This window comes from Ochotona curzoniae, unplaced genomic scaffold (assembly GCF_017591425.1).
Source record: "Ochotona curzoniae isolate NIBS_2020 unplaced genomic scaffold, NIBS_Ocur_1.0 patch155, whole genome shotgun sequence".
NCBI classification, from domain to species: Eukaryota; Metazoa; Chordata; class Mammalia; order Lagomorpha; family Ochotonidae; genus Ochotona; species Ochotona curzoniae.
Window position 1 is genome coordinate 39,705 of NW_024466701.1, and position 23,380 is coordinate 63,084.

General features: G+C 46.6%; 1 protein-coding gene across 1 annotated transcript in view; it reads right to left on the reverse strand.

The window, feature by feature from the left end:
* The window catches only part of LOC121166511 (syntaxin-18-like), a 58,017-nt gene extending 34,648 nt beyond the window's left edge, over window positions 1-23,369 (reverse strand). Inside the window, exon 1 of the mRNA XM_040995673.1 lies at window positions 23,199-23,369. Within this exon, the coding sequence (XP_040851607.1) occupies window positions 23,199-23,363 (165 nt within the window). The 5' untranslated portion in view covers window positions 23,364-23,369. The remainder of the gene's footprint in view (window positions 1-23,198) is intronic.
* Between the last annotated feature and the right edge of the window lie 11 nt (window positions 23,370-23,380).

Genomic DNA, 23,380 nt, shown 5'->3' on the forward strand with positions numbered 1-23,380 from the left:
ATGGGAGCTGTGTGCCAAATGAATTTAGCTGGGTTGCAACTAAATGATTGAAACAATATATTCTTGGACTAAATCCTGTGTATTTAATAACCATAAATGACTAGGAAAGTGTTTTGTCTGTCCTAAAACAAAAAAGCAAAACTATTTCCTCATTGAAAAAAGGTCATAAACACAACATTCTCTATCACTTTCAGTAATAGTGATGTCATCAGACAGCAACGCATCCTAAATTTGTGGTGGAGAACATTGAATTGGGAGAAACCAGGGTTGGGACCCTGCAGTGTGTTAGTAGCACCCATCCTATTTCCAAATACCTCACACGGAAACAAGGGATTCATCACACAAGCCTTCTAATTACAAAACCCGGTGCCATGCTCGATGGCCTTGGTGAAATGCCACAAAATACGGTCTCTGCTGGATCAAGTCAGCTGGAAGAGGGCTTCTCCCTGCAAAGCCTGGGAACGGCCCGCCGAAGCCCCAGGCCGGTGGCAGCAGGCCGCCAGGCTCCCAGCGCCCTCCCTCCTCCTGTGGTTGTGCAGTCTCCTTCCCAGTCGCCGCTTCCTTTTCCACTCCCCAGATCCACTTCAGCTAACTGCTCTGTGACGAACACTCTGACACCAGAAAACTTAAAATACGGACAGCAAGCAGACCACGGAATGATTTCAAAATGTTTTCACATTTTAGAAAGTTGTGTGTGTGTCCAGTTCTTGCACACAAGAAAAACGGGAATTTGTCATACAGTAAGACTCCAGTTGATAATCTTGGTAAGATCAAATACATTCATACTTGAAACAGAAAACAATTCACAGCCGTGCTCCAGAGGAAGCAGGAATCTATTCACACCCCTGCCCAACACGTCAGTGCGATGTACTGGTGCCCTCATCAGAAAACCGAGTCCTCTCTACACTACACGGGTAACACGGTCTCTGAGAGCACTCAGCTGGGGAATAAACTCCCAGGGCTATTTGCATGGACAATACAGCTTCCATCACTTCACTCACATATTCCCATAAAATGATGCAAACACAATGATCTCAAATTACTAAGTGGCTTTTAAATGAAATCTATTATAAATGTGTTACACCTTTAAAGCAAACATACTGGATTTTCTATTTCACACGTGTGGATTTTTCTTCTAACGCAGGGAGTGACTAGAAGCACAGAGACCGTGTAAGTGCTGCGAGTCACGAACGTTTCCGCTCTTGCTCTCCGCAGGCCTCGTGACGCTAGCAGAACAAGGCATTTGTATTAAGACTAGGACAGAATTTTGGCCTTGTTACTGCGCTGTTCTACCTGAGGCTGGATATCAACTAAGCGCACCAAGCCAACTGCAACGGTTAAGTTGCCAAGGAAAGGGAGCTGCTTTCGGAAAATCCACTGGTGAACTGAAACGTGACTTTCACAAGACTGGTTACTAAAAATGGTGCCCTAATGAGGGTTATAAACACACAACAAATACAAAGAACACACCTACTATAAACGGAACTCTTCCTTCCTCACTCCCCCCACCGTCCCTCCCCTCCTTCCTTTCTTAATTTCATTTCCAAACTCAAAGAAAACGCATCCTAAACGACTGTAATAAAATGAATTTGATATTTATTGCTCTACAACATGTAGCATAAGCCTAGCTTGAGCTCACAACCAGCTTTACTTAACACATCCATGCACTGTATTTTATAAAATTAATCCTCCTTAAATTAGCTGTGAGCTTAAAAATCATGAAACTGACTACCCAAAACAAAAGCAAGCCTGGGCAGATTTCTTAGCCTTTCTCAAAAAGGCCTTTCCCTTTTTAAACAATTTACATGATGTTTTATGGTCCTTTTAGAAGAGAATTATGGTAAATGGCACTCCGAGTGGGGTTGTGTGAACCCACAAACCACTCCTCATAAAACTGCTATAATTTTCCAGGACAGGGACAATAAAATATCATACATAAGCCAATGTTAAATCATGGGGTGACCACAGTAACAAACACACTATTTTCACAAAAATTAAGCATCATAAAGCTAACAAAAAGCTGATGAAGAAAAATCTCGACTGAGTTTTCTCAACCTATCGGGCAAACAGCATTACAGAACTCCCCGCCTGCCACACCGCCACCCGTGTCCTAAGTGGCTTGAAATACAGGTGTTAATCTAGTAGCAAGATTTTATATGTAGTTCAGTAAGAGATTTAAAAATCAGTAACTTCAACTGCAGCTCTAATATACTTTAGATAAGCCTGTTAACCTATTGAAAATTATTAACATTTTTGTTTGTAATCAAATGGGAAACTTGACGGAGAGCTTTCAGGAGGTGCATTTCCCATTTTAGACCACTAGGGATCAAAATGTCATTTCCATTCCCAAACGAGTAACTGAAGAGCTAATGGAACTAACACTGCAAAGATGAGCAACCTTCCCTTCCTCCTAGGAGCTCAGACGATCTGAGGACTGTGGAGAAAACACGGTGCTCAGATGAGATGGTAAAACAACAAACGCTCACCCACCGTTGAAAATGGCGTGATTGGCTAACCGATCATCTACTCTGAAACAAAGTCCCACTCTCCCTTTCTCTACCTTGTGACACAATTATTGAACATTAAAATTGAAAACACCAAAACCACACTTTTGTACTTGGGGTGATAGACAAAAGCCTGCGTAAGAAGACTCCTGGAGCGATGGCGGCAGCTTCCTGCTAAGTCAAGCATACTGCTGAAAGCCCAAGCATCTATGAAGGAACCTCACTCACAGGGTTAGCCTCTGATGCAGCAATAAGAGGACGATAAAACAGCATTTTCTACTTAAACCTGCTAAAATTACTACTTCTAGTTGGAGAGAACTATTTATAATATTTGTAACACTCCTTCATAGCAAAACATTGCAAGAGAACTGGAGCAAAATGGTACGAGGCCACGAAACAAGCTGATAGAAACCGTAACACATGCATTTTTACTGCTTTTCAGATGCTTGCATGAAGAGGAATGGCTCTTTCTAAACTAACAAGTTACATGGAACTGATACAGCATTTTTGCACATTAGCTCGATGTTCCCAACTGTCTCCAACAGGGTACTGTTAATTACCATTTCAAATTCCCAGAATACAGCAGTGATTTGATTAGCTCTGCTAAGACATCTTACACAAGAACTGGCTCTCCTTCCACACACACACACAAGTGATTCTAAAACAAATGAGCTAGAGATCAAACAATGAAGACTTGAAATCTATATTCATCAAATCCTTTCATTAAAAAGATGCACTTTAAAATATTTTTGCTTCTATATCAGACATTAAAACAAACAGAACATCTAAAAAACAGTTTATACTATTAGATAAACAGAACAAACAGCCATATTACAGTCACGAGACATTGAAAAGGAATTCATTTTTCTTGAGGTGAAAGTTTTATTATGATAAAATAAGTTATGGCTTTTGCTCAGACAATCCAGCAGAACTTTGCTTGTGTTTACTGAAAATTACTTCATAGACTTCAGGGGCCAGATCAGAGCATCCCAAAAGGAGTCTGCAGAGAAAAACACTGACTCTAAAAGGAAGACTGTGCAAACACTACACAGTTCCAAGACAAATAAATATGTCCAAAGCAACAAAACTTCTTTTCCAAGCTAATCAAAGACGTCTGCCTCGTGAAACAGGTCTTCCAGAAAATGCAAAACACTCACACGTCAAAGGCCCACCATTAAAATCTTTAAATTTAAAAACTCCAATAGGCTCAAACACAACAACGAACAATTTATTTAGTCTTGTAAATTCTAGAACATCGAAAGAATCTTTAACAATGCAAAATATTTTCACCTCATTCTGCAAATGTGAACCTGCCTCCTCCCTATTGGTCAAAACCCCCTACCACTCCCTAGGCCCTCACTCCAACCACCCTGCTGCCATTCCTAGCTACAGGACCTCCCTAAAAGAATGTGAAACTTTGCTTATGGCAAAATCCTTGCAGGCAAACAGACTACTGAACTCCTCCCTGACATTGCCCCGGCCCCGCAGCACGCACGGCTGGCTCTGGAGCCGGCTCACGAAGCCTTTACAGTTGCCCACACAAACACAATGCCGCAACACAGGGCAACGTGCGCGCTTGGATGCCAAAGCGAGCCTGTAGGGAAGGACACTGCAGACAGAAATCTGCAAGGGTAGAGTTCCATCAGTGATCCTAAAATTATTTCAAGGAATCAATCTCCAGGAATGCATCATGAAATCAGAAGAGAAAGAAAAGGAAAGACTAGAAGAGGCAGCAGAGGTTCCACCAATCATTATATCATTGAGAGGGCTCAGACAACAGATGAAGTTAGAATACAGAAGATTGTAGAAAGGGTATTTAAAATTATTAACTGATCAAAAATTTGTCGTTGTCATTAAAAAAAAATACAACCTAGCAATTCAGTTCAGAAAGAAGACTATCCCCAGGAACATACACATCTGTTTAATATTACAAGCCAACTGTCAACATCCTAAGTGAAGTTTTAATTTAATATTTTTTCTTTCTTGATGTTTTACCTTTAATCAATGCCTCATGAGAGTATCAGCTTTCTATAAGAAACTGTTAAATATAAAGAAATGTTATTGTAGCATGTTTATAAAATCATAGTTCGAGAACTTTTTATTTTTCCAAAGCCTGACCACAACTTAATTATCTGCAGGACATTCCAGGCTCACAATTGCAAGCTCCAGTTCCCAAGCAATTTTAAACAATATCTACTGTACAGGACAGAGGGTACACAAAAGACCGCAACATGGTTACATTTCCAAAAGTCAGCATTAGCCCCTTTAGACATGGTTTTTATTTTCATTAAACAATATTTGTTTCCTCACTAATCATTAAATGGTTTTCATCACTATTGCCTGCTTTCTCTTCATATGTCACTTGTTAGCATCAGTGTTTGTGTTCATAATAAATAAAAAAGTGACCCACCTCATTATTTGGAAATGAACACACACAGTGTCTGGTTCAACGAGTGTTGGGGATGCAGCAACATATTCACCCTCCAAAGCCAATTCTATTTTAATCTGGACTCTCAAACAAACACAATGAAGTAATAGACCCTAAGTGCTTGCCTTTAAATCAGATTTAAGCTTCATGCCTGCTGATGTTATTGTGGGCACACAGATCTAATCAGTGGTTCAAGACATTTACTTGAGAAAATGGAAGAGGAAGAAAACACAGCAAGTTCATATTCCCAACCATAAGGGAGAGGGCGTTGAAGATACTGCCAATTCCTCCAGACGGATGAGAAAGGAGCTTGATTGTAAGTAACTTACCAGAAACTGACCAAAGTGTGGGGGAGCACATAACACAACATTCCAAAGTGCTCAAGGAATGATTCTGAAAAGTGACATTAAAAAACAAAAAACAAAAAAAAAAGGAAAAGTTGTATGCTATGAAGTAACTAGAACAACGTTTAAATGTGTAAAATGTAGAACAAAGATAACTCTCAAAGCCAGAAGTAAAACCGTCTACCACTAGATGACAGTAGGGAACAATACAATAACCTGGGAAACCTTCAAGAACTCAACACTCACACTGTTACACTACAACCACTTTTAAAAGAGCACGCTGAGCCACTGGTGTTCAGAATAGACAGGGTTTTAACCTGGCTAGCAGGTGCGTAAGCACACAGACACACAAAACGCAGGTAGGCACATGTTTGCCAGTCTATGTGTTTACCTATCAAACAGTTTAGATGACACCTACATGCCAAACGCTTTACTTAAAATTCAGAACCACTTTCCCATTACACATTAGAGATGAAGTTAAGTAATATGCCCACAGATCAGCCACTACTACTACAAAGTAGAATCCACAGCCCATGCTCTTAACCACCATGCAACAAACCATCCCAGGTGACACAGCCTGTTCTTATAATGTGCATGTATTTACTTTTTAATTTATTTGAAAGGTGGAGTTACACACACACACACACACACACACACACCATCTTCCCTAAGTTGGTTTATTCTTCAATGGCGCCCACAGCTGGGGCCAGGTCAAGCCTGGAGCTCCAGCTGGGTCTTCCCCATAAGCAGCAGGGATTCGGTTAGCTGAGCCATCATCTTCCATCTTCTGGGCACATTAGCTAGGCCTGGAGCGGAGGCAGGACTCAACTCTGCTGTGTGGAGTGAGTGCCCCAAATGGCAGCTTAACCCACTGTCCCACAGTGCCCTTAACCTGACCCTCACCAAGGGAATAACAAGGCCATTATTTAGAGGGTCCCACATGCCTAACTTCCTCAGAGTTAGCTCCTCTGGCTGCTTCTCCTTGCCAACCTCATCAATATTATCTTTTCCTTTGGCCAACCTCACTCCTTCCTTTTTTATTTTAAAGATTTGTTTATCTAAAAGACAGAAAGACAGAAGAGACAAAGGGAGAGAATGTCCATCCACTGGTTCACTGCTTCATCTGGCCAAAATGGCCAACTGGCCAGAGCTGAGTCATGCTGGAGCTGGGAGTCCAGAGCTTCTCCCAGGGTCCCATGGGAGTGCAGGGGTCCAAGCCTTTGGGTCACCTTCTGCTGCTTTCCCAGGTGCATTAGCAGAGAGCCGGTTAGGAAGTGGAGCAGCCAGACCTCAAATGGGTACTTCTATGGGATGCCAGCACTACAGGTGGCAGCTTAATCTGCTTTATGCAAGTACCCCTTCACTCCTTTCAGCGCTCCATCCCTCTGATGCCTCTCCACTTGGCCCCTACCTTTCAAACTCCTGTGATCCATCTTTATCTTTCCAACCGCCTGATAAATGTATGCCCTCTGAATGTTCAGGGCACTCACTGCAAATACTACCAAAGTTAACCACTTACAACTGAAGCCACAATATAATCTATGAGTAACACCTCTGATTATCATCTCCTACAGCCAGCAAGTTCAACTTCCTGTTAAATGAAACCTGATCTATGCCCTTCCCCGTGTCTTGGCTGAATTATTTCGATGCTAACTGGTCTTCCTGGTTGCTGCCAGTCCGTCCACTGCTCTGACCCCAACAGCAGCCAGCAGGCAGCTACTTCTAATGCACACACCTGAGCATGCCAGTCACCTGCTGAAAACCTTCTGCCTTCACCTTGGCCTTCAGGATTATGCCATTACTTTTCTACTGCAGGGAATTATTCTGTACCCTTCAGGGCTCAACTCAGCCTCTGGTGGTGTTACAGTACAGTGGGCCAAGTCATTGTGACACCAGCATACCATACCGAATCACTGGTTCCAGTGCTAACTGCTCTGCTTCCCATCTAACACCCTGCTGACATGCACAGGAAAGCAGTGGGAAATGGCCCAAGTCCTTGGGTCCCTGCCACTCGGGCAGGAAATCTATACGGAGCTCCAGCTTCTGGCCTTGACCTGGCCCAGCACTGGACATTATGGCCATTTTGAGAATGAAACAGCAGAAAGGAAAATCTAACTCTCTCACAATGTCTCTCAAATAAAATACAACAAATTAAAAAAAAAAATCACCTCTCCTGTGGAAACCTCCCCCCTTAGCCTTCCACCAAATTCTTCATTTCACTGCTGTCCATACGTACTTAGCAACAGCACTATTTACAGCATGCTTTGATTATTCACCTATAAGACTGTCTTTTCACTAGACTGAGTTCCTTCAAGTCAGGCTGCCTCACTCCTGTTTGTACACCCAACACCCAGTTACACGCCAGCACAGAGGGACTGCTTGGTTCATGGGCAGTGACCAAAGCAAGCTGAATGAAGAATCCATTCTCAAAGACATGCTCTGCTCCAAGAAGTGTTAAAGCTCTCTCTCGAGCCGAGTCAGGAGACTTCTGAGTGCAGTGTTCACACCTGTCGGCCACCCACGGGCACTGCCTCCCTTTCCTTTGGAACGCACCCTTTCCCAGTCCTCAGCAGTGTGTCCTGGCCAGAGAGTACACACTGCCCCAGCTGCGGCACTGGGCGCTAAGAGAAGCAGGCTGGCTGATGGTCTCTGCTTTCCCCTGAATACAGGCTGGACTTAGGAGAGGCAGGCGCCTCAGCTGAGCCAGGAAGGACTGCATCCGGGAAGGGAGAGAGGACAAGCGAAAAAGCCTTCCTTTTTCTTCCGGGTGGGCAGTTCTGGAATGTGAGGTCAGTGTGTGGCCACTCTTTGGCCGCCACAAAGCCAGCACCTGAGCTGCCTTAAAGCAGGTGCCGACACCATGCAAGGTAGAGCCAGAGAGCAAGGACAGGTCTGTGGGGACATTGTGCCACCTAGGGAACCCAGCCATGACGAAGGCTAAATTGTAACTGCTAGAGTTTTCAAATATATAAATCAATAAATGCCTTTGATCATTAAAGCTAATATGCTTTGGGTCCTCTGTAACCATAAGACTTCTGATAAAGCCAATTCGCATTTGTGGAAAGAAAACCAAGCTACAGAGTTGAAGACATGCAGAGAAAACAAACAAGCGGGGGGAGAGTCGGGGGACCACAAGCTAAATCTGGCAGCACGTGAAGTAAGAAAAAAAACTAAACTAAACTAAAAAGCTACCAGGGTACTCCAAAACTGAACTAGGGAGGAAGTGGGGAGGGTCAAGGCATGAAAACAAAGCGTGCAGAGAGCATCAATCAGGCCCTGTGGAGGGATTCTGCGGCATATTTATGAAAAGAATAAAGCTTTATAAAGAGTTAGAAAAAGAAATAAAAAATAGTGAAGGTTGCCTTTTAATAAGGCCTTTGTAAGAAAAAAGAAAAGGCTTTGAATACAATTTAATCAGGAGAAAGCTAGTCCAAGAGGCATTTAACTTGCTGAAGGGTTACTCATAAGGAGGTGACTAAACAGCTGTTCTCCAATTTCACAGGGAGGAGAATTAAAGGAAATGGATTTGAATTTCAGTCTGATGCTAAAGGCAGGCAAAAGAGAGGTGCTTGGGGGAGAACTGTTAATGATGAAAAAAATCTAAGTGGAAAACTGGGTTTTTTATGGCTTTTAGAAGATGGAAAATCACCTATCTTGATTTCTTTTAGTTTGAGGTCAAACTACTAACCAAATATTTGAGCAGTGCTTTCTAGTTTCTTATTCAAATAGCAGAGAGAGTCAGAGTTATGTGCACAGTGTCCCCACACACTGTGGAGAGTAGACAGCAACACAGCCTCACCCTCTCCTTCCCCACCCTCCCCGCCGGGCTGTGTGCAGAGACAACAGCATTTGGAAGAACTTGAAACACTGACAACGTAATCATAAAGTAACAACACAAAACAATCAGCAAAGGATGCCACAGGCCATCCATAGTCCCTTACTGCTCAGTTAACAGGCAGCCAATGTCTGGAATTCAGGAAAGGAGACAGGCTGGAGATAAAACACACCCAAGAAAGGACAGTGAGCAATCCAGGCAAGACAAACAGCAGGAGCCAACCAAATGAGCAGAGCCAAGGGCACCGCTAATGGCAGCTAGGTGGACGCTGTGGGATGGTCTGCAAGATGGGAGTTAGGCCAACTTCATTAAGACTTCGAAGCCCCAAGGCAATAACTGAGAAGGTACCAAGCGGGTAAGGAGCCTGAGGAATGTGATGAAGCCCACACAAGCTGCCCAGTGGCTAGGCTGGGGAGATGGCCAGCTCGGGCTCCAGGAGATGCGGGGCTAAGCTCACCAGGTTGCAGAGTTGTGGATGAGAACATGGCTTCATTTACAATTATGTGCTGAGGCAGCCTCTACACTGGGGACAGGGGTGGGGGTTGGGAACACCCAGACCTGACCCAACTGGACAAGCAAGTGAAAGTGAGAAACCAGGAGACCATGAGCAGCTGACCCCTAGAACTGCAGTCACCTGAGCTGTAACAACAAGACGCCAAGGTGGCAACAGAAAAACTCATCCTCCCAAAACACTGCCTCCTGTGTCATGGCAACAGACAGCAAAGCCAGTCAGCTCAACGGAAAAACACAGAAGCAAATGCGCCTGCACTGGCTGAACCGAACCAAGCAATGGGTGTTTTAAAACAGAAAAGAGAGAAGCTGGGTCTTTCTTAGGGATGAAATGCTTCCAGATTTCATTTTTTGACACAGCTAAGATACATTCACGGAGTTCCAAGCACCCACAGATAGATATTTAGAAGCTTTCAGAAAATTCATCACCTCTCCTTCATATCTTTTCCCCTCCTTCCTTCCCTTAATTTAATTTTGATTTAGCTTCCTCTTGTCACTGCTTGCTTACAAATCACTGCCTCTGTGTCTGGAGTCAATTAGGGTTATAAAGTGCCCCACTGCGCCTTCAGCTGGGGACCCATTTACATTCATATATATTTTCTTACTTTCAGAGGCACAGCTAAAAGCCTGGAACACCCAAAGTTTCCAATCAACCATCACATCCTATTCTTCAGAAAAGCATGCTTCTCCCCAGACTTAAGACATCGACAGCAAACTGAGTTTTGCAAGAATATTTTCTTTCCACCTGTATAAAGATAAATTGTGCCTGGGAAATCACTGGCAAACATGAGTTGAGTGTGTGTAATAAATGCTTAATAGCAATAACCCTAAGAAATCTTTCTACCATTTGAAATTAAATGTAATTTCCTTATTACTTTAATGAAATCCCTTGAAGTATGTAACTTCACATCAAAGTATTCATTATATAATTCCCTGTTAATATTAGGTATGTAAACTGTTCACTGACAGAATAAAAACACACATTTCCACTGGAACAAAAACTAGAGAAAGACACAGCAGCTTGATTCAGAATCTGATAATGGGTTGCAGATCCCATTTCAGTACAGAGCTGCAGCCAACATGCCACAGAGCCACTGGCCACCTCCAACCCCAGGTCGCACCTGGAGGGAAAGCTCAAGCCACGACATCGCTGAAAGAAAGCCTGTTAGGGCCTAAAATACTTGACTTTTCCCAATGCAGTGTTGAGCTAGAGGAAGAAATACACCCCCATAAAAATCACTCCATGGAAAGGAGCTCCCTTCGTCACTGTCTTGCAGGGTCGCCCAGCTCACGGCTCCATGCTCCGAGTTCACCAACTCACAGCAAGCTTGACACGTGCAGGGCGGGTGAGCAGACCCTTCAGCCGAGTCACAGGCTGCAGACGCAAAATCCACGGAGCTCCCCAACCAACTCCTGCCCTCCAGCCTGCCAGGCTCCTGCTGGCCTCTCCCTGGGCCCCACCCCAAGCCAGTGGGCAAGGAACCCTCATGATGAAATCCATGAAGGTCAGCCTCCTGAGGCAAGACAGAGTGGAAGAGACAGGAAACAAAACGGAAAGTCTCAGGAGTATGTCTACTTGTAACACTTCTACTGAGCTCTCCGTTTTGAATGTGTGTTTAAAGATTTATGTATTTCAACGGTGGAGTTACAGAGATAAAGGGAGAGAGAGGTCTTCCATCTGTTGGTTCATTTCTCAAATGGCTACAGCAGTCAGAGCTGGTCAGGTGGAAACCAGGAGCCTAGAAGGCCAACCAGGTCTCCCAAGGGGGTGCAGGGGCCTAAGCTCTCCAGCCACCTCCTGCTCTTCCCAGGTGTGTCACTAGGGAGCAGCTGCGGAAGGGGAGCCTGGGACTTGAATGTGGGCTCGTACAGGAAGCTGCCATCCAGCCGACCGATGCACAAGGCGGACTCTGAAGCTGAGCTTTTCTCAGCAGGTGTCACCAGGCTTTCCTGTGGATCGAGCCTCCACATGTCCTCAGCCTGCTTGGCCTCCAGTCCCACACGTGGGAAATGTCACCTCTCTCATGATGTCTCCCTCGGTCTCACCCAGAAATAACTGCCCCCGCCTCTGAATTTTCAGTTTCTTTTCCAAGACTTCTGTAGTAACTTATGAGTTGTCTTAGGTTCCTGATCACCACTCAAGTCTTTCCACGTGCACTGTTTACTATCTACTTCCCATTAGGATACAAGCTCCACGAAATCCTGAACCTGTCTCTCATATTCACCCTACCAGGAGGTGGATGGGAAGCAATAAACAATCTACAATAGATGCTCAGTAAGTACTTACCAAGTGAATGTCCTATTCCAGACAATCAGTATGTTGTATTAACTGTTCATTACTCTAACTAAAATTCCCGAGAAAAGCTACTTCCAGAGGAAGCTTGTCTTGGCTCACAGTGTGAAGGTCACACCCTAAGATTGGGCAGCAGGGAGACAGTGAGCACATCCATCCCCGATCCCATCAGAGGCTGCACCACAGCAATCTAACCCAATCACTCCCCAAAGGTGCTGGCTTCAGACGCAATAACTGGACAAAGTTCCTGCCCTGTCACACCAGCAGCATCAACGTCTGCTTGAGCTGGGGAGCCACGTCCTCTTCAAAGAATGCCGCAAACCGATGCTCAGACACAAGTCTCACTCGCCTTTCTATCCCCAAGCCCTCCTTACTCACAGGCAGGCAATCCATACATCAAGGTGCACTGAGATCACACAAGCATATCTACATCACATACAATGCTAACTGTGCATACAGCACCCCAAACGACCTCAGGTTACCCCGAAAGCTAGCATACTTAGGATTAAGGCCACAGCATCCCAATTGCTGGGAAAATTGCTGATGTTTAGAGCCAGTGTCTTCCACAATGAACGGGCCTCAACAGAAGGCCTTCACCCAATGTGAGGGCCTCCCTGGCAGAAAGGCCACATCCAGCGGCTGACCCATGGATTGGGCAAAATGGCCTGGCCCTTTGCCTCAACTGCCAGTTCTAAAAAGGCTGTCTCAGTGTTTTCCTGCAACTGCTGAAGGAACAAATAGAATGAAAAGCTATAGTGTCCCAAACACAGACAATACGATGATACTTTAATTGTTAACAAACTGTTGCCAGTTTATTAACTTCCTCCTTACTGGTTTTATGAATGAAAAAAAAAGTCTTTTCCCCTCTTCTCAAAAGCATACTTCAATGCCACCTGAGAGAAATCTGGGGGGTGGCGAGGTAGTTGTTTAAAAAAAGAGAGATTTGTTTGCAGCCCTGGCACACCCCAGAGTGGCCAAGAGCCTGCAGAACAGCTGGCAATGCGAGCAGCACTGGTACTCCTCTCCGAGCGGGGCTGTCATCCGGTAGGTGGCTCAGTGTCTGGACCCTCCACGTCTTCCTAAGGCACTCAACCTGCAAAGCAGTCAGCGTTCAGCACAGCAGCAGGTGGAGGACACGCTCAGCAAGTGCGAGCTATTATTGCAGCTTATTATTGTTTAGAATGACAGTCAAAAACCCGAGTCTTCAATGCAACATTTGTGGATGATTTTTCCTGTATCTGCTAAGAAAGTGTGAAGTGAAAATCCAGCTGAGTTACAGGAAAATCCCTCCCTTTCCAAAAGGTTTTACCACAGACTTCATTTAAAAAGGGCCCCCACACTGGCACACTTACTGTATAATTAGATACTGCTTACTCATGACATTTTTAAATCAAAAGCTATTAATTCTTCTTCATTTCCTAGCACAGAAAATAAAAATTCATCTGCCTTGAGTTTTACTTTCATTTCAAACGTAGTATGGGCTCATTAAGTAATCCTACATGACAGAAAGAGAAAACTCAACGCCCCCCAGCCCTACCAGGCACTAAGCGCCCTGGCTAACATTCTGCTCTCCAGCTCTTCACTTGTAACTAATCCAGGCAGGTGTGTCCCCTCCCCCGAGTCCAGCACTCATCCAGACAATTCTTCCTTGTCATGACAGACTTTTACCATCCGGTGCTTCCCTAGCCAGTTCTCCGTAAGCATGTTCTCATCTCCCCACGCCAAGCACTGCGATAGCTGACATCACTCCCATCACTGACATCACTACCACAACCATCAACAGATGGCTGGTACCAACTTGTAAGCCCAGAAAGTTCTACTTATAGGAAGTATAGCAATTCCATTCTCATCTTCTCAAGTTTTTCCAGGGCAACAAAAATTTTAGTTTATCTAGAAATTTCACTTATACATCTTAAAAATCCCTTTTTTCCAAAGTGCTAGCTAATTATCCCCAAACTATCACTAAACAAACTTTCTTTTCTTGATTTATAATGCTTTCCTTAGGATAAAATCTACACACGTGTGTGCACACAAATTGTTTAATAGGTCTCACTAAACATTCAGAAAAGCATATTTATTTTTTTGGCCTTAAAACATTTTTATTTATTTGTTTGTTTTTATCTTTTCAACTTTTTTATTGGAAAGGCAGATTCACAAAGAGAAGATACAGAGAGAAAGATCCATCCGTCTCACTCCCTAAGTGGCTGCAACAGTCGGAGCCGGGCCCATCCGAAGCCAGAGCCTGGAGCTTCCCCAGGTCTTCCCGGCAGGTGTAGTGTCCCAGGTCTCGGGGCATCCTCTACTTCTTTCCTAGGCCATAAGTAGAGAGCTGAAAGGGGAGCAGAGCAACCAGGACATGAACCAGCACCGTATGGGACGTGGTAGATGCAAGGCAAGGCCCTCAGCTACTAGGCTATCACATGGGCCTGGCTTTAAAACATTTTACTATCTGATAAGGCCTTTACCTTAACACACACAACCTTTTCAGTCTTACCAAAATCAATTCGCTACTAAATATCTTTTTCTCTGGATAAACTTCCAAACTACAAGTATTTTCAGATTCTTCTCCAAAAGGGTCTGCTGGAATTTTGATCGAAGTCACATTAAATTCACAAACGTGGCAGTAGCTGATCTCTGGTTACACTTTCCCTTCACACACCATATAAACGTCCATTTATTTAAGTCTTTCTCTCTTTCTACAAAAGGCTAGTTATCTCCAACTGGGTCATTTGTATTTCTTTTTAAGGTTATCACTGGAACTCCCTTTGTTACTGTTCTTTAAAAGTCAATAACAGGACCGAGGTCCCTCACTGAGCCTGCGCACCTGCTCTGCACACAGGCCGTGGCCTGCAGCATGCAGGCCAGCCAGCACCTCCCAGTGCTACAGGAGAAGTCAGCTCCTTTGAACAGAAAAGCCCAGAGCAAAGCTGTGCCCCGAACCACAGCAGCGGCTGTTTCTAGTCAGGACTACTGCACGCCAGCTTTGTTTCTCTCATTCCACTTACTGAGCACTTACTTCTCTTGGGATCAAATTTTAAAACAGTCCCCTTTACAAACTGATAACAGACCATTACAGAGTATATATTCACTACTAGATTAAATATCTTTGTGAAAACATTCTAAATGCCAATGTGGCTACGGGGAGGTGAGCAAAAACTCAATTTTTCCTCCATATGGAAAGTTCCCCGTACAGAAGAACCTGGGGGGACGGCGTCACAAGGCCAGGGACGACTGTTGCAGCACACACTTAAACCAGCCTGGGGCTTTCCGAGAGAACAGAGCTGGATCTCAGCACCCACCACTGGAAAGGCCTCCGAGCCGACCCGGCCAAACCTCTCAGGCATCAGACAAGAGGAGCTTACCCGAGCGCATCCCTGCCCAAGTCCAGAAGAGTTGGTAATCCTGAGAGGCAAGCTATGCGACTGCCCGCCACTTCCACTTAGACGGCAGAACTCACTGCTGGGCAGAGAGTCTGTACAAAGGCCAGTGTTCTGGTCACCAGCTTTCTCACCAGTCGACGACACGTCCTACAGGATGTGCACAATGCTGTGAGCTGAAGATGGGCTCCCTGGCTACGGCAGCGTGTCTGGGCACGCAAGCACCTGTGGGGCCGACAAGGAAAAACCGCAAACTCCGGCACGTGAGGACTCCGGCACTCGGAAAGTCAGGCGGGGCTGAGTTTAAAATCCCAGCTGGGCTGCTCTGTATGAGTTACACATCGCACTGCGTGAGTCCTCTGGTTTATTCACTTGTTTTCAAAAGTATCAAGGTTGTCTTTTTCAAAAACTTAGTTTTACACCTAAAGTGTAATCAATTTTGCAAGCTTCATCAACACTTCACCCACCAGAGGAAGACTATATAGATTTGCATGCAATTAGAAACTGCAAATAGCAAATATCCAAGAAACCGTATTATTCAAAATACAATAGTCAAAGATGGATTCCCAATGAAACTGTTTACTGTATCTCAGCAATGGGATGCTGGACTCTGCCACTGTCCATGCCTGCAATGATGGACATATGACTGTATGAAGAACTATACTATAGTAATGATATAGGGGAACTCGGGGGGGGGGGGAATTAGGGAGGGAGTAAGGGAAATCCCAGGGCCTATGGAACTGTATCGTAAAATGATAATAATAAAAAGAAGTTAAAAAATACAATAGCATAGAATACTGTCTTCCTATCCCTACAAGAGGAGAAACACCACGAGGAATCAGGTACGCAAAGTTCAAATCAGAGCTGCTCACCCACAGTGAAAGCTCAAACAAGACTGCTTTGCACAGGCCCAACGCGTTGGCACAGTGGTTAAGGTCCTTGCCTTGCACGCCCAGGATCCCATATGGGCGCCGGTTCCATCCCGGCAGCCCGGCAGCCCTGCTTCCCTTCCAGCTCCCTGCCTGTGGCCCGGGAAAGCAGTCGAGGATGGCCCAAAGCTTTGGGACCCTGCACCCGCGTGGGAGACCCGGAAGAGGATGCTGGCTTCAGATCGGCATAGAATCGGCCGTTGCGCTCACTTGGGGAGTGAATCATGGACGGAAGATCTTCCTCTCTGTCTCTCCTCTCTGTATATCGCCTTTCCAATAAAAAAAATAATAAAAATAAACCTTTAAAAAAAAAAGACTGCTTTTCACACAGGGTCCCCTCCTGAGTACTACACACGTGTGGGGTTGTGACCTCGTTGGCCAGCTGCCCCAAGGATGGCTCTACCCTCACCATGTAGACAAATGTTTTGTTTGCCTGAAAGCCAGGTTTACAGAGAGAGGGGGAGAGACCCAGAAAGAGAAAGTTTTCAACCACTGATTCACTCCCCAGATGGCCTCAACAGTTGGAGCTGGGGATGGGCCAGGATAAAGCCAGGAGCCTGGCACTCCAGCCAGGTTTCCTGCATGGATGCCAAGGGTTACTGCCCAGCACGTTGGTAAGCAATGGATCAAAAGTAGAACAGCTAGACTCAAAAATGCCAGGCCAGACTCACCCAGCACCTGCCCCACTGCCAGTCCCAACAAATTTGGTGCTTGAGCCTCCAGGATGAAACCAGAGCCTGGGCAGGAAGAGTTCACTAAGAACGCCAGGCTGGGGGGCCCTGTTTCAAGAGCCCCCACCCTAATAGCATGTCCACCCTCCTAATAAAGAAGAAACTACTCAATCCCTCGAGACTCTTCTTGGGATGAGAGAAACTCAAGAGCCAACCCTGAGGACCATGCTTCCCTGACATGTGACTCGGTCACTATCCCCAAGACAAACCTGTCTGAAGAGGAATGCACAACTGACAACTGGCCCCCACCCCAGCCCCGACCCCAGCCCCCAAGGCTGCACCTGCACCTGCGTGGGGCTGCCTGGCTTTGGACTGCTCTCCACCATCCGGCCTGGCTCCATGTCTACTGGATTTGTGAGCTCTTAAATTCCAATCATCAGCTGAACACCTGGATGTCCACGGTATCTGTTTTGTTCCCAACTCTTTCCACATCTCAATATGGCAAAAGCAGAGGACTCCACTCCGTTCCAGCCATGTTCCCTATCCCAATCTCCCAGGAAGCGCTGCCACTGGGGAGCCCATTTCACTGTCCCTGGGCTCCTTGGAGCCATTCTCTACAGTTCAGAACAGAAAAGAAGGCGTGAAGAGTAGACACTACGCTGCAGTAAGGTTAAACTCCTGCTTGGGACACCCACTTCCTTACCAGCGGGGCTAAGATCAAATCCTGCCTCCTCTGTGATACAGCTCCCCACTTCGTGCACCTCAGAAGCAGCAGATGCTGGCTTAAACGCCTGCGTCTCCGCCACATGTGCAGGACACCGGTGCAGTTCCTGGCTCCTGGCTTTAGCACGACCCAGACCAGCTGCTGCTGGCCTTTGCAGAGGAAGAGGGTAAATGGAAGATGCAGTTTCTCTTTCTGTCTGTCTGTCTGTCTGTCTCTCTCTCCCCCATCCCCTTCTCTCTCACTCTCACTCCCTCTCCCGCCCCACCCTCCCTTCAAATTATAAAAAAGAAAATGTGCGTAAGTGGACCATGGACTTTTTTAAAGTATGTGATCTACTACCCTTTAATTTTCCAACTAGAAAGCCAGGAACTGGTCTATCTTTTCCTCTTTCTAATCTCACTAATTAATTACTAAAGTTGTTGAGTCTACCTACTAAATACAAAAAGCAAGCTGGACAGCCGTAATCTAAGAATCCAAAATTAGAAACACCTCCAAATCTGAAACTTCCTGAGCACCCACATGCCATCGCAAACGGAAAACTCCAGGTCTGACTTTGTGATGGGTTACAGTCAAAATGAAAGAACCTTACTGGAAACAGCAAATGCAGTGATTTTCAGGCACATGCAGGGCACGGTCTGTGCTTAGACACAAGTCCCATCCCTCGTCTCAGTCCAGCCCTATGTCCTCTGGACTCTTTCGCCTAATCCTACTGTCCTTCCCCGAGTTACCACAGCAGCAGGTCTTTCAACACTCCAAAGACATCATTAATATTGTTACTGATTATTTTAATAAAAGCCAAAACCAAACCAAAACACACTCCACTCATGTCTCCGCTTGCATGGTCCACAGCACTGGCAGAGCTGGCCGATGTCTCTACGGGGTCAGACAGCAACGTATCAGGTCTGGGGGTGTGCAGACCTTGGGGGTGCAGGCTCCGGTGCTGCTGCACAAAAGCATCCACAGTCCACATGAACATGTGAACATGATGTAAACAAACATGATCACGGTCCAAAACAAAACAAACACAAACCCCAATTTACTAACACAGGCCGGCTGGATTTGGCCTGCCCCACGACAATCCTGCACTGCTTCACTTCCCAGCACCACATCCAGGCGCTTCCCCACCCCAGGCTTGCCTCTGCACCCCATGCACACTGCTGGATGCACCCACACCCTGCTGGCACCCTTGCTCGGGAGGAAGCTGACTGCTCCCTCTGCTAAGGCTGGGTAGAATGGTTCTCATCCTTCAAGGACCCTTCTGAGTGTTGCTTTCTCTGGAAGATTTCCACTGAGCTCCCCTGAAAGCGAAGAAACCATTCTTTCTAGGTTTTTCCAAAAAGCTGGACACATGTCTCAGCTCTTTATGTCCTCACAATGCCGGGCACAGATCAAAGGTTCAAACTCATCCAGGTGGCCCCAACTCAACCTCGGGTCCCAGCATCAGCACCAGGTCAGTACCGACTCAGAAGGAAACAAGGACATGCAGAAGCAGTACTAAGAGCCTTGCAGCCTTCACCCAGCCCGTCACTGCACTGTCTGCTTCTGCTTCTCTCCTAAATAATGAACTCCTAGAAAAAGGAATAGAATCTTAGTTACAAAAGCCCTAGGGCTGAGCATTTAGCTAAGCAGTTTAATATGCTGGTTACGATGCCCACATCCCACATGGGAACATCTGGGTTCAATTCCAAACTTCCTGGCTCCCAACTCCAGCTTCCTATTAATGCAGACTTTCAGGAGCAGGGATGGCTTGAGGAGTTGGGTTCCTGCCACCCATGTGGGGGGCTTGGGTTGAGCTTCCGGCTCCCAGCTTTGGGCTGGCTAAGCCCCAACCACTGCAGATATGTGGGGAGTGAACCAACAGATGAAAGCTGGTGCACTCTCTCTCACTCACTCTTTCTTCCGCCTCTCCAATTCAAGGAATTTTTAATTATTTAAGACCTTCAAAAAAAGGTACTTTCAATTTATTGACTTTCTTGAAAATCAATGTAAACTTTTACAAAGTAAAAATTAAGTTCTTAGGGCCAGTGTCATGGTGTAGTGAGTAAAACCACATCCTGCAAAGCCAACATCACACATGGGTGCCGGTTCAAGTCCTGGCTGCTCCACTTTCAATCCATCTTCCTGCTAATGGGCCTGGGAAAGCAAAAGACAGCCCAGTTGCCTGGATCCCTGAACCCATGTGAGTGATCTCAAAGAAACCCCTGGCTTTGGCCAGGCCTAGCCCCAGCCACTATGGCCACTTGGGGAGTAAACCAGCAGATCTTCCATTTCCCACAAATAATAACTCTACCTTTCCCACAAAAAAATAAATCTTTTCTAGAAAATTATCAAAACTGATAATATAGAAAACAATTTTAAAAGCCTTTAAGGTATATCAAGAAAAACAAGGATTTTAAAAAATACACACTTATTATTACTAAAGAGAAAAAACATCTTTTGGTAAAATAATAAAACCCCATGTAGCAAAGATTACACAGACAGTTCTAGTAATCTGGTCGGTGGGCTAAAAAGCAAGCACTTAAGGTCTCAGCTCCAGCTTCTGCGCATTTCTTCTGCTGAATTTCACACTCATTTCTCCTCGTTGGACAAAACTGTGATGACAGGATGGTCAGCTGGCATTTGCTCAGCTCTGCCCTGCGCGGCCAAAGGAACTGTCAAATGTTCAGTTGGTGCATCAACTAATTTGTCTCTCTGCCATCTAGTGGGTAAGGCTTTCCTAGCCATCTGCAGCTGACACTGAGGAGGCTGCTGACCTGGGCCTATTCCCTTGACCTTCCTGACTTGCTTCCCCTCTGTCCTCACCAGACTGTCTTGGTTTGAGGCTGACACCTAGCCTGTCTTACTGGTTTACTGTGCTCTCCTGCAGCCTAGCTGCCAGCACTTCCCACTGCGCTTCCTGCACAGCAGGGCTGGCCGTCCGTGGTCGATGCCGATGGGTCTCTGCATGTGACATGGAACCCTTCCCCTGCAGTAGGGCTGGCATGACTGCGTGGGCCTGGATTCTCCTTTTCTTCACTCACTCGATCCACGATTTAGTGAGATGGAAATCTGACATTAGGCACATGTGTTGTCCAGAATGAAGAATGGGAGAACTGGAATTTGATTCAGTAAAATGTGTCCTGGGAGGAACAGCAAACACTCCCAGGAGGACATTTAACACAAGGCACTAACGTGACTTGCCACATCTACTTAAGGGTGACAGGGTTATGCATGAAGTAGAACATGTGTTTTTATTATAAACCACACTTTTCATGCCCAGGAGTCCAAGCCAAACAAAACAGCTGTCTCTTCTAAAAAGTTTGTTTATTTTTTTATTTAAATAAGGCAAAATAACTAGACAGGGAGAGAAATAGAGATTTTCTCTCTGTAGGTTTACTTCCAACTGGCCCAGCAGTCAGCCTTAGAACCAGAATCTGTGTCCTGGTCTACCACAGGGAGGCAGGGCCCGAGCACTGGGGCCATCTTTTCCTGTCTTCCCAGGAAGCTGGATCACAAGTGGAGGAGCCAAGACTCAAACCAGCACTCCGACATGGGATGCCAGCATCACTAGCAACCGTTCAACTCGCAATGCCAGCCCCCAAGCCTGATTCCTGACACATCTGTTTGTGGCAAAAGCACAGAATACCCATCAGTAGCTCAGTGTTAGTTAAATTTCTAGGGGGAAAAGGGGGGGCGGTTAAATGGGTATACAAAGCAACTGTAGTGAAAAAACAAAATTCCCAACAGAAGACATTTTCCCACGTTAATGCAAGGCAGTGGACATAAACTCGACCTGCACTCCTACTTCATAAAATCCCTCACCTTGACACACACCTCATCGACTACCAGCACTGCAACTTTTCAGTGCCACGTAGGCTAAGCCTCTGACAAACACACACAGTTCTCAACCACCCATGACAAGCCATCATCTCTCCTACCTCCAGTGACAGGGAAGCTGGTGCACCATGGTGCATTAACTCAGAGTCTCCTGGCATCCTCTCCGCTCAAGGAGAGGCCCAAGGGACCACTGGGTTTCCCGCAAGGCCCAACAATCCTACCACACCTTCTTATCTCTAACATCCCCAGTCCTCTCTCCCTGCGCAGTCCAAAGCGGTCCAGTGTGGATGAGTTAGTGTTGCCGGACTCAGCAAGGGCCACAGCAATCAGGAGCTGTGAGCTTTCTTCTACAGTTCAGGAAGGAGAATCTTGGAAATGGCCAGGACCAAACTGGGGACTTGAAAAGGGAGACCCTACTTCCCTTCCTTTCATTCCAACCTGAGATCGCACCCTGCTCCCACCTCAGTCAGCTACACAACCAGGGGGTGGTGTCATGCAGAAGTCTTTTGTCTAAGGGGTGAAGAAAGCAGAGGAGATCACATCACAAGTAACTAACGGGGGTAATAAAACGTGCTAAACAACGTGGGGCTACGAGCTGCAGGGCTAAGAGGGTGACTCGGCCCTCCTATGGCTTGTTCAGTCACAGAACACCTGACTGCCTGCCAGGCCACGGTCAGACTCCACAGGGTGATCACATAAGATTCTGCATGTCTGCCACTGCAGCTCATGGCTTATTGACCCAACGCAGGTCCAACTACTGCCTGCCTCACGCCTCTGTGTGTACCACTCTCACCCCGACTCCATTCCGCACCTGCTGTGCTCTGGAAGCAGCACCAGCACCCCTCCACAAGGCCCTTCAAGGCGCGCAGGTGGAAATGAACACATTCTCCCCTACGCCCTGCACACCTGGCTGCTTCTACACCAGCCTCCTCCTTCAGCCCCTTACCCTCGCATTACTCTGACGTGGTGCTGTTCAGCAGGTGGGTGCTCAGCAGATGCTTGAACTCCCCTCTGGTATTCGGAAATTCTAAGCACGCTGCTATGCATTAACTCACGCACACATACAATCATTCAGACATATTTGGCTGGGCACAAAGTCCCAGGCACGGGACTGTGTGCAAGGGCCGTGGACTGGTCATGAACTCAAGGAGATATGCTCTGCGGACCCTTTTTCTTGCACCCTCCAAAGGGCTGAACCTGATTTTCAAAAATATTATTTTATTTCTGGAGGAAAATAGAAAGAACTTCATACGCCTTGGTTCTTCAAAACTAGAGCCACCTGTCATATCCAACATGGGGAAGTGAACAAGGCAAACATTACCTGTCCACTTAACGAGTTTCCCGTGTAGCCGGGAACACAGACCGCCATTTGTTCCTTCCTCTCTTCCTTCATTCAACGACCCTTTACTACGCACAGCTCTGAGTCATTCATTCTGCAACCAAAGCTCTCCGGGAGACCAACCAGGGCCTGCAGGAAAAGCGATGGGAAGGCGTGTAACACGCCGTGCTGGCCTGTCTCAGCACCTAGAGCGCCTTTCTATCCGTCCGGGGCCGCGGGAAGAAGCGGCAGGTGCGGCCAGGGCGGCCAGGGCGTGCAGACAGCACCCGCCGCAGTGGACCCAGCAAGGGGACCCCGCGCTCCACCGGCACGCCAAGCGCCCCTCAAACCAAGGCTGTCTCCCCGACGCAGCCGTCGGCTCCGAGAGGCGGCCCGGGGTCCCTGTCCACCCTGTGCCCAGCCCCACGTTCCCATAGCAACCAGCTCACCACTTCGCGAGCTCGGTTAGAGAAGTCCCCTTTCGGCCGGGGGGTCCGGCGGAACAGCTCGTCGCGGCTGCCATCGACGCCGCCGACGGCCACTCCCAGGGCCTTGTTGCGCGTCTTCACTGTCTTGACGCTGGCCCGGAACAGCAAGGTGATGTCCACCGCCATGGCGACCAGCCCCGCCG